Here is a 12,050-nt window from a genome sequence, read left to right as displayed (position 1 = left end):
TGTCGGAGGTTCATTTTTTAAACTATAGTTTGTACTCAACTGCGTGGATAAAATCACCGTGGTGTGTAGGTACTTGGCAAAGATCTAACAAAACTCATGACATTGTTGTGACCCGAGTTTACCTACCAAAGCCCATTTCTCCTGAGACGTTGGTCTCTGATAACTCTTCGAGTGAAATGCTGGAGCTGAGTCAGACGAGAGGTTCAACATCAACGTATCCTCTGCCATGGTGACTGGTGGGATGCGATACACGTCCCTCTGCAACACACACAACAAATGATCCCATAGCTAGCTAGTTGTACATGTCTGCTACAGCTAAATATAACATTATAATGACATCATGTGAATGTAAAGTTAATCCATATCTGTCAGTCCTAGGCAGAACATGTTACCTTTACCAGTCTAGTGCTATGATCTGAGGCACCGATTCACACGTGTGCAGTTAGCTAACTTAGCTAGCTAGCTATTGATATAACTAGCTAGAAACTGAAAACGTGTACTGCTACCCTGAAAGTCAGGCAGTCTTCCCCCTCCACGTTGGTCTCACAAATAATCTAGTGCTGCAATTAGTCGACTGAATTTCAATTTACCCACAATAAATAAAATAAAAAAACACGTCTTTGTTGTTTTTCGATCAAGCATGGATGTCCTGGATTTGGGTACCTTCCCTTTCCAACGTCACTTCCTTGCGCGTTCCCTTTTGCTCAAGCGCGTCGATTTTGCCCAAAAGCTGAGGACATGTCTCGACGGTGTACAGCTTTTGTCAAATTGACATCAAAAGTTGATAAACAAATAAAAATATCTAACCCAAACCGTTTTCCTAACACCTAATTATCCTAACCTTTTGCGTAAATTATCCTAAACCTGCTACGAAAAGTCAATTTTTACAGAAGCTGTATGTATCCCTTCTTGACAAAATAATCTCTAACCAATCAATATAAAATCTAATGAAGAGTTTTCAAAAGCTGCTTTACCCACGTGTGTTTTGGCTCTGGCCCAACCAAGGGGTGCGCACAATACAGTCTGGGGTACGCCAAATAAAAATGTGATTCACATTTTTTTCTTCACATTTTCAAACAGTCCATTTATATTTTCCAATGGGGCTATATTTGGGTGAGGTTTTTTCGCGCCTGAGTAGCCTCATTTCACTGCCAAAAATAAAATCAAACCATCTAGTGTTCAGCAAAATAAAACACAATGTCAAATACAGGTGGCCTTGTCAAATAATTAACATCCAATCACATTAACCATTACTCTCTTGTGGGAATTCCACTAACGGTCCATATGTAGCCAAACGTAGCTGATGCTCATGTTGGTGTCTGTACTGATGACGCAAAAGCCATGTCAGGGAGACATACAGTAGTGGAGTAGTAACGAGTGTGCATCCCGAAGCCACTTGGGTACACTGCAGCATCCAACGAGAAGCTCTTGCTGCCAAAGGAATGCCTGACAGCTTGAAAGACGTTTTGGACACTACAGTGAAAATGGTTAACTTTGTTAAAGCAAGGCCCCTGGTGTATTTTCTGCACTATGCAATGATATGGCAGCGATCCTGTAACGATTTTACAACATACAGAAGTGCGCAGTATTGACATGTTTTTTTTTGAGAGAGAGGAGCTTAAAGTTTTCTTTACTGCCCATAACTTTCACTTGTCTGACCGCTTGCATGATGACGAGTTTCTCACATGACTGGCCTATCTGCCTGATGTTTTTTCTCACCTGAATAATCTGAATCTAGGATTACAGGGACTATCTGCAACTATATTCAATGTGCGGGACACAATTGAGGCTATGATTAAGAAGTTGGAGCTCTTCTCTGTCTGCATTAACACACAGGTATTTCCATCATTGTATGATTTTTTTTGTGTGCAAATTAACTCAAGCTTATAGACAATGTCAAATGTGATATAGCGAAGCACCTGAGTGAGTTGGGTGCGCAATTATACAGGTACTTTCCCGAAATGGATGACACAATCAACTGGATTCATTATCCCTTTCATGCCCTGCCTCCATTCCACGTGGTCCCGTGTGGCTCAGTTGGTAGAGCATGGTGTTTGCAATGCCAGGGTTGTGGGTTCGATTCCCATGGGGGACCAGTGTGGGGGGAAAAAATTATGAAATGTATACATTCACTACTGTAAGTTGCTCTGGATAAGAGCGTCTGCTAAATGACTAAAATGTAAAATTCTACTTACAAATATCTGAACAAGAGAGCCTCATTGAAATTGCAAAAAGCAGTTCTGTGAAAATGGAATTTAATCAAGCCACTGTCAGAGTATCCTGCCTTGGAAAATGACACTGATGCCCTTTGCCAAGCACGTGAGAGTGGATTCTTGGCCCTCACTAGCATGAAAACTAAATACAGGGGCAGACTGTGTGTGGAAAATGATTTAAGACTGAGACTCTCTCCAATACAACCCAACATTGCAGAGTTATGTGCATCCTTTTAAGCACACCCTCCTCATTAACAAATAAGGTTTTATATGTAATATGACTAAATAAAGAGCAACATTATTGATTATCATTATATTATTATTTGTGCCCTATTCCGGTAAGAGCTCTTTTTCACTTCCCACGAGCCGGGTTGTGACAAAAACTCACAATCATTCTTATGTTTAATAAATTTATAGTGTGTGTGTGTGTGTGTGTGGCAGGCTTACAATGATGGCAAAAAACTACATTTGAGAGTACGCTGACCCTGGTGCTAGACGGGGTACGCAGCTGGAGGTTGAATGTATCTAGATCAGTGACCAAAAAATTTGGGAACCACTGATCTAGATAGCATAAAAATTCCATTCTAGAAATCGTTGGAGAGGTACTCAGTTCCAGACTCAAGTACCGTTAACATGCGAAGTAATAATTCAATATTAAACTGATTATAGCAGTAGGCAGATTAAGCAGTAGTCTTTTTTTACCTTTCCCCAATTTCATGATATCAAATTGGTAGTTACAGTCTTGTCCCATCGCTGCAACTCCCATACGGACTTGGGAGAGGCGACCCCGCCAAGCCACACTGTTTCTTGACACACTGCTTGCTTAACCCGCAAGCCAGCCGCACAAATGTGTCGGAGGAAACTGCCTACCACAGGAGTTGCTAGAGCACGATGGGACAAAGACAGCCTGGCCGGCCAAACCCTCCCCTAACCCAGACGATGGTAGGCCAATTGTGCACCGCCTCATGGGTCTCCCGGTCGTGGCCGACTGCAACACAGCCCGGGATCGAACCCGGATCTGTAGTGACGCCGCTAGCACTGCGATGCAGTGCCTTAGACCACTGCTCCACTCGGGAGGCTAAACACGTGGTTTTCTGAGTAATCTTTAGATTTATTAGGACATGTAAACACCTTGATCAGCATTCCGTCTGTGTGTTTGATCAGCGCATGTACTAGCACCAGTTGAGCGAGCCTCAATCTTTAGTCCAAGTGAAGTGAGTTCGGAAAAACTGAATGTATGCATCTTAGGTTGTGCCTACTTGAAACATAAAGGAGGTTCATTGTCAATCCGACTTCTGCATTCCGAGCAGGATTTACGGTGATATGGCCTCTGCAGAAGTGAGGGCATTCATACTTCTTGCACTTCGCCGAGCAGCACAGAGCTGTTGTAAAGGAAGTTGTCAAGGAAGTGAGCTTGTGTTTATACAGAACCTCCCGCCCTCACCTACCGTCAACCAATTAGTCCCGTGTAGCTCAGTTGGTAGAGCATGGTGTTTGCAACGCCAAGGTTGTGGGTTCGATTCCCACGGGGGACCAGTACTGAGAAAAAATGTATGAAATGTATGCATTCACTACTGTAAGTTGCTCTGGATAAGAGCGTCTGCTAAATGACTAAAATGTAAAAAACGTAATTATGTCAATGTGAAGCTATACTGAGCCCTCCACATTGTTACAAAATTTCCGCAATTGCGTCACACCATCCATACGGCGCCTCCGACCACATTTCGGATCAAGCATACATTGGCTCTTACATGCCACTATCCGAATATGAAGATTGCGTCGAAGAGACGGGTCTAGATGCACAAAAGTTGCTTTATGGTCTGAATGTGTTCAGATCTGGTTGACCACTTGCGGAGGGGGTCAATGATGCATTGTGTGCGGATTTCTCAGAGCCAATTTATGTTTGATCCAAAAATTTATCCGAGAATGTGGTCAGAGGCTGTATGGATAGTGTGACGCAATGAGGAGCCTAGAGGCATGCAAAGGCCAAATTGAGCTCCATACTGCATCGCCATGCACCTCTCTCAAATTGTGTAACAATGTGGAGGGATCCACATTGACATGATTGGTTGACGGTTGGTGAGGGAGGGAGGTCCTGTATAAACACCAACTCACTTCCTTGACCACTTCCTTCACAACAGCTGTAATGGCTTTCGTCGTAATGAGAAGGGGACCAAAACGCAGCGTGGTAAGTGCTCATATTTATTCATATAACGAAACACTTAAACAAAGAAACAAAATGAAAGCAAACAGTTCCGTCAGGCAACAGACAACTAAACGGAAAACAACTACCCACAAAACCAGGTGGGAAAAAGGCTGCCTAAGTATGATTCCCAATCAGAGACAACGATAGACAGCTGCCTCTGATTGGAAACCATACCTGGCCAAAACATAGAAATATAATGACATAGAATGCCCACCCCACACCCTGACCTAACAAAATAGAGAAATAAACTGTCTCTCTCAGGTCAGGGCGTGACAACAGCTTTACGCTGCTTGGTGAAGCGCAAGAAGTATGAATGCCCTGACTTCTGCAGAGGCCATATCACAGTAAATGCTGCACGGCCAATGCAGATGTCTGACTGACCATGCAGGGCCTTCAAGGGGTCTGCACAGAATAGACAAACAGGGCAGATGGAGCGTACCACAGTGTTGCAATGTTGTTTTTCAGGGCACCTGGCTTGTCCAGGAGGCAGCCCGATCAACTTTCACCCTGTGCACAAAACACGTTTAGCCGGGCCAGATTATTATAATACAGTCTTGTCTCATCGCTGCAACTCCCGTACAGACTTGGGAGAGGCAAAGGTCGAGAGCCATGCGTCCTCCGAAACATGACCCAACCAAGCCGCACTGCTTCTTGACACAATGCCCGCTTAACCCGGAAGCCAGCCACACCAATGTGTCGGAGGAAACACCATACACTTGGCGACCGTGTCAGCGTGCATGCGCCTGGCCCACCACAGGAGTCGCTAGAGCTCGACAAGGACATTCCTGCCGGCCAAACCCTCCTCTATCCCAGACGACGCTGTGCCAATTGTGCGCCGCCCCATGGGTCTCCCGGTCGCAAGCCAGGATTTCTAGTGGCACAGCTAGCAACTGCGATGCAGTGCTTTAGACCACTGCGCCACTCGGGAGGCCTAGCCGGGCCAGATTAATCGAATCCCCTCACTGAGTAAGGTTACATGCACATAATAATGTGATTATTGTGGATATTCAGATTAATATAATAGTTTGACTAAAACGTTTACATGCTTTGCAGGTTAATTATTCTGATCATAGAGTTCTTCTGATCATGGAATTCCGAACACGTCATGCATCTACACCCACATTTAAATGTGTCTACCATGTCAACAGTGTGTCCGGATTCCCTTTTCCCAAACTACATTGAAATGCCAGTATGCATTCTACAAACTGTGGAATAGGCTAAATATGATAAAACAACAACTGATGGCAGTAGCTAACCTCTGTAGCTAGCTAGCAAGCAACGCAAAAGAAATTGCAACTGGGTTAGCATAACTACTAAATATTAGCTAACTGGCCAGCAAGCATGTTCCTCATGCTAGGAAAGTATTTCCTCCAACATTATACTGGAGACTTGTGGGAGGAGTGCTAATGATGTCGCCCACTTTAGGCGTTTTCATTCTCGTCCAGACTGAGGACCTCCAGAGGCTTAGCAATTGCGTCACACCATCCATACGGCGCCTCCGACCACATGTCGGATCAAGCATGAGTTGGCTCTTAAAGCCCACAGCAAAGTCAGCACAAAACAAAAGTGACGTATCATGTGGGGTAATGAGTTTTCACATGAAAAACGGATTGTTTTTGATAAAAATGCTTTATCTGCCTTCCCAATGAAAACTAGTTGGACAATTAAAACATATATTTAATGGAAAATAATTGTTGTATGTTTCTGGACAAGGCACTGCCTTGTTGACAACATCACCGAGCGGGGCGGATTACTTTTCATTTTGAGAAGGGCACTTTTTTTTTTTTCTTACCACTTTTGCCTGTTCAAGTGAGAGGGCTCCAGCTGCGACATCATCTCTCAGAGCAATCATCCCTCAGGGTCTCTATGCTTCCACGTTCTGATATGTCATCTCTCAGTGCAGTGCATCTACCAGGAAAAGTAAGTGTTTCGACGTTTCGAAAGGAACCATATAAGGAGAAGTGTTTTTTTTTTAAAGGTGCCACTCAAGGCGTCGTTTTGGTTATCGGACGTAAGTCATGGTCTGCAGAGATGACAGTAAGGAATATCAGTTACGCAAAAAAATACACTGCTCAAAAAAATAAAGGGAACACTTAAACAACACAATGTAACTCCAAGTCAATCACACTTCTGTAAAATCAAACTGTCCACTTAGGAAGCAACACTGATTGACAATACATTTCACATGCTGTTGTGCAAATGGAATAGACAACAGGTGGAAATTATAGGCAATTAGCAAGACACCCCCAATAAAGGAGTGGTTCTGCAGGTGGTAACCACAGACCACTTCTCAGTTCCTATGCTTCCTCGCTGATGTTTTGGTCACTTTTGAATGCTGGCGGGGCTTTCACTCTAGTGGTAGCATGAGACGGAGTCTACAACCCACACAAGTGGCTCAGGTAGTGCAGCTCATCCAGGATGGCACATCAATGCAAGCTGTGGCAAGAAGGTTTGCTGTGTCTGTCAGCGTAGTGTCCAGAGCATGGAGGCGCTACCAGGAGACAGGCCAGTACATCAGGAGACGTGGAGGAGGTTGTAGGAGGGCAACAACCCAGCAGCAGGACCGCTACCTCCGCCTTTGTGCAAGGAGGAGCAGGAGGAGCACTGCCAGAGCCCTGCAAAATGACCTCCAGCAGGCCCCAAATGTGCATGTGTCTGCTCAAACGGTCAGAAACAGACTCCATGAGGGTGGTATGAGGGCCCGACGTCCACAGGTGGGGGTTGTGCTTACAGCCCAACACCGTGCAGGACATTTGGCATTTGCCAGAGAACACCAAGATTGGCAAATTCGCCACTGGCGCCCTGTGCTCTTCACAGATGAAAGCAGGTTCACACTGAGCACATGTGACAGACGTGACAGAGTCTGGAGATGCCGTGGAGAACGTTCTTCTGCTTGCAACATCCTCCAGCATGACCGGTTTGGCGGTGGGTCAGTCATGGTGTGGGGTGGCATTTCTTTGGGTGGCCGCACAGCTCTCCATGTGCTCGCCAGAGGTAGCCTGACTGCCATTAGGTACCGAGATGAGATCCTCTGACCCCTTGTGAGACCATATGCTGGTGCGGTTGGCCCTGGGTTCCTCCTAATGCAAGACAATGCTAGACCTCATGTAGCTGGAGTGTGTCAGCAGTTCCCGCAAGAGGAAGGCATTGATGCTATGGACTGGCCCGCCCGTTCCCCAGACCTGAATCCAATTGAGCACATCTGGGACATCATGTCTCGCTCCATCCACCAACGCCACATTGCACCACAGACTGTCCAGGAGTTGGCGGATGCTTTAGTCCAGGTCTGGGAGGAGATCCCTCAGGAGACCATCCGCCACCTCATCAGGAGCATGCCCAGGTGTTGTAGGGAGGTCATACAGGCACGTGGAGGCCACACACACTACTGAGCCTCATTTTGACTTGTTTTAAGGACATTACATCAAAGTTGAATCAGCCTGTAGTGTGGTTTTCCACTTTAATTTTGAGTGTGACTCCAAATCCAGACCTCCATGGGTTGATAAATTGGATTTCCATTGATTATTTTTTGTGTGATTTTGTTGTCAGCACATTCAACTATGTAAAGAAAAAAGTATTTAATAAGATTATTTCATTCATTCAGATCTAGGATGTGTTATTTTAGTGTTCCTTTTATTTTTTTGAGCAGTGTATGTATATTCACTCACTATGAGCTGTCTTTGAACGTTACCTACCGGTAGCCATGTATGTAATGTTACGTTTTCCGTAAATGTAAATGGTAGCTAACGTTAGCTACCTTAATTTATAAAAAATGCATTCATTTTACAATCCCTTACAAAAAAAAAGTTTGCCGTTTTGAAACTGCAGTAACTGTGTAACCTGGGCTCGAACCAGGGACCCTTGCACACATCAACAACTGACACCCCACGAAGCGTCGTTACCCATCGCGCCACAAAAGCAACGCAAGGGGAAACCCTACTTCAAGTCTCAAAGTGAGTGACGTCACTGATTGAAACGCTATTAGCGCGCACCACGGCTAACTAACTAGCCATTTCACATCGGTTACAACTGCAGTCGTATTTTGGAGGCAATAATTGCAGAATAACTGCAGTTACACTGCAAAATTACTGTAGTAAAAAAATCGGTTATTTTGGACATAGTATTGGAGCATACTGCAGATAGATTGCAATTTAACTGCAGTTATACTGCATTGTACTGCAGTTAAACTGCACTCTGACTAAAATATTTTTTTTGTAATAGATGTATTATTTATTATTGAATATTTGAAATGTAAATATCAAGTCATGGCTGTTCTAGTAGTTATGGAATTCCAGCACGTCTAGTGTTAAAAGACTCCTTTAGAAACCCCCACTTCTCCTTATATGGTTCCTTTTGAAACACCCACACCTTGACACCCCCACTTTCCTGAGAGATGCACTGCTTTGAGATATGACATGTCAGCTGGACCCTGTGGGTTCACGTCATGGACCATAGACAGGTACCCCGCGGCTCAGCATAATCGAATCCGCCCATTGCGTGGGTGTAAACGTAACATTTGGCCTGAGCAAAGAGTTTGGGTAGCCAGTTAAGGAGGACAGAGGAGGCGAGTTCAGTTTGGACAGATATAAAGTCGTTTTTTTCTAAGTTGCCGAAATGCCCCAGGTGTGTCCACTTATCAGTGCATTTGTAACAACTTAACTATTACAAAATGTCTATGTCACGTCCTGACCAGCAGATGGAGCTGTTGTAGTAGTTTGGGGGTCAGGACGTGGCAGTCTTGTGTGTGTGTGTTTGAATGTTCTCTGTGTCTTGTGACTCCTGATCAGGAACAGCTGGGGATCGTTGTTCCTGATTGGGAGTCATATATGTAGGAGTATGTTTGTCACTGGGGGTTGTGGGGAATTGTGGTGAGCACTGCTTTTTTTGGTTTAGCCTGCTACCCTGTCGTATCGTGAGTACTGTTCATTGTTTTGTTTATTGTTTTTTTCCAGTGGATACTTTACTTGTTTTGTTAATTAAAGAAACATGAGTGTCCACACTTCTGCTGCGCCTTGGTCCTCCTTTCAAATCCACGATGGATACTGTGACAGAATTCCCCACCAACACAGGACCAAGCAGCGGAAGAAGGCTGGCGATGACTGGGAGACACGACGGGTAAGGGAGACCGAGAGGCAAGTGCGTGAACCCAGCCTCGCCAGTCAACAGTCACCAGAGCTGCCCGCCAGTCAACCATCACCAGAGCTGCCCACCAGTCAACAGTCGTCAGAGCTGCCCGCCAGTCAACAGTCGTCAGAGCTGCCCGCCAGTCAACAGTCGTCAGAGCTGCCCGCCAGTCAACAGTCGTCAGAGCTGCCCGCCAGTCAACAGTCGTCAGAGCTGCCCGCCAGTCAACAGTCGTCAGAGCTGCCCGCCAGTCAACAGTCGCCAGAGAGGCCGGACTGCCCCGAACTGCCGGAGTGGCCGGACTGCCCCGAACTGCCGGAGTGGCCGGACTGCCCCGAGCTGCCGGAGTGGCCGGACTGCCCCGAGCTGCCGGAGTGGCCGGACTGCCCCGAGCTGCCGGAGTGGCCGGACTGCCCCGAGCTGCCGGAGTGGCCGGACTGCCCCGAGCTGCCGAGCTGCCCGGACTGCCCCGAGCTGCCGGGCTGCCCGGACTGCCCCGAGCTGCCGGACTGCCCGGACTGTCCCGAGCTGCCGGACTGCCCGGACTGTCCCGAGCTGCCGGACTGCCCGGACTGCCCCGAGCTGCCGGACTGCCCGGACTGCCCCGAACTGCCGGAGTGGCCGGACTGCCCCGAACTGCCGGAGTGGCCGGACTGCCCCGAGCTGCCGGAGTGGCCGGACTGCCCCGAGCTGCCGGAGTGGCCGGACTGCCCCGAGCTGCCGGACTGCCCGGACTGCCCCGAGCTGCCGGACTGCCCGGACTGCCCCGAGCTGCCGGACTGCCCGGACTGCCCCGAGCTGCCGGACTGCCCGGACTGTCCCGAGCTGCCGGACTACCCGGACTGTCCCGAGCTGCCGGACTGCCCGGACTGCCCCGAGAGGCCAGACCGCCCCGACAGCCTTGAACGGCCAGCACCTGAGCCACCTCCAGGATAGGTGGGTTGGGGAGGGAGGGTGTAGCACAGTGCCGTCGGTGACGGCAGCCACCCTCCCTTCCCTCCCTTATTGTTTAAGGGTTAGTGTTTATGGGTTTTGTTGGGGATTTTGTTTGTTGGTGTTTTGTTTTGTGGTTAGGTGCATTCCGGGGTCTGCACCTTGAGGGGGGGGTACTGTCACGTCCTGACCAGCAGATGGAGCTGTTGTAGTAGTTTGGGGGTCAGGACGTGGCAGTCTTGTGTGTGTGTGTTTGAATGTTCTCTGTGTCTTGTGACTCCTGATCAGGAACAGCTGGGGATCGTTGTTCCTGATTGGGAGTCATATATGTAGGAGTATGTTTGTCACTGGGGGTTGTGGGGAATTGTGGTGAGCACTGCGTTTTTTTGGTTTAGCCTGCTACCCTGTCGTATCGTGAGTACTGTTCATTGTTTTGTTTATTGTTTTTTTCCAGTGGATACTTTTTACTTGTTTTGTGAATTAAAGAAACATGAGTGTCCACACTTCTGCTGCGCCTTGGTCCTCCTTTCAAATCCATGATGGATACTGTGACAGTCTATTCAATCAAATAAGCCTCATGTAGCAAATTAGCAATACATTTTTGTTGTTGACCAAATTCTACACTTACAGACCCCAATACAAAAATTCCTCACTTCATGGTCTTATTTTCCTGGACAGATTTTGTGCGAAGTAAACCCTCTTGCTTCGACTCTTCCTCTCTGATTGGACGGACAGTGACATGTTTAAGTTTGGCATATACACGTAACTGCCAAAATAAAGGAAACACTTGAGTAAATGAGGATACAAAGTATATTGAAAGCAGGTGCTTCCACACAGGTGGTTCATGGTCCCCATCATGCTTAGGGTCACATATAAAAATGCTGGGCATACCCAGTTGGCCATTATTTTGTCTACCATGGTTAGAAGAAGAGATCGAATATCTGAGGGCCCATGCCAAACCTTTCAGCCTCCTGAGGGGGAAGAGGTGTCGTCATACCTCCTTCACGACTGTGTTGGTGTGTGTGGACCACGTTAATTCCTTAGTGATATGGACACAGCGGCACTTGAAGCTCTCGACCCGCTCCACTACATCCCTGTCGAAGTGGATGGGGGCGTGCTCGGCCCTCTGTTTCCTGTAGTTAAAGATCAGCTCCTTTGTCTTGCTGACGTTGAGAGAGAGGTTGTTGTCATGGCACCACCAGGTCACTGACTTCCTCCCTATAGGCCAGCGTTTCCCAAACTCTGTCCTCAGAACCCCAAAGGGTGCACGTTTTGGTTTTTGCCTTAGCACTACACAACTCATTCAACTTATCAAAGCTTTATGATTAGTTGATTATTTTAATCAGCTGTGTAATGCTAGAGCAAAACCCTTAATGTGGGGGTCCCGAGGACCGAGTTTGGGAAACCCTGCCATTGGTTGTCTCATTGTCGTTGGTGATCAGGCCTACCACCAAACTTAATGATGGTGTTTGAGTCTTGTGCTGCCACACAGTTGTGGGTGAACAGGGAGTACAGGAGGGAACTAAGTACACACCCCTGAGGGGCCCCCGTGTTGAGGGTCAGCTTGGCGGATGTGT

At 47.2% G+C, this 12,050-nt stretch overlaps 1 protein-coding gene across 5 annotated transcripts in view; it reads right to left on the bottom strand.

The window, feature by feature from the left end:
• The window catches only part of ddx31 (DEAD (Asp-Glu-Ala-Asp) box polypeptide 31), a 67,294-nt gene extending 66,603 nt beyond the window's left edge, over positions 1–691 (bottom strand). Inside the window, exons 1-2 of one of the 5 annotated variants that reach the window (XM_029722318.1) lie at positions 393–691; positions 127–258 (exon numbers count right to left, since the gene is read on the bottom strand). In XM_029722318.1, the coding sequence (XP_029578178.1) occupies positions 127–228 (102 nt within the window). In that variant the 5' untranslated portion in view covers positions 229–258; positions 393–691. The remainder of the gene's footprint in view (positions 1–126; positions 259–392) is intronic. The other 4 variants (XM_029722319.1, XM_029722317.1, XM_029722320.1 and 1 more) reach the window with 4 other exon arrangements.
• Positions 692–12,050: the final 11,359 nt, after the last annotated feature.

This window comes from Salmo trutta, chromosome 29 (assembly GCF_901001165.1).
Source record: "Salmo trutta chromosome 29, fSalTru1.1, whole genome shotgun sequence".
Classification (NCBI taxonomy): domain Eukaryota; kingdom Metazoa; phylum Chordata; class Actinopteri; order Salmoniformes; family Salmonidae; genus Salmo; species Salmo trutta.
This window is presented reverse-complemented; position numbering and strand designations above follow the sequence as displayed.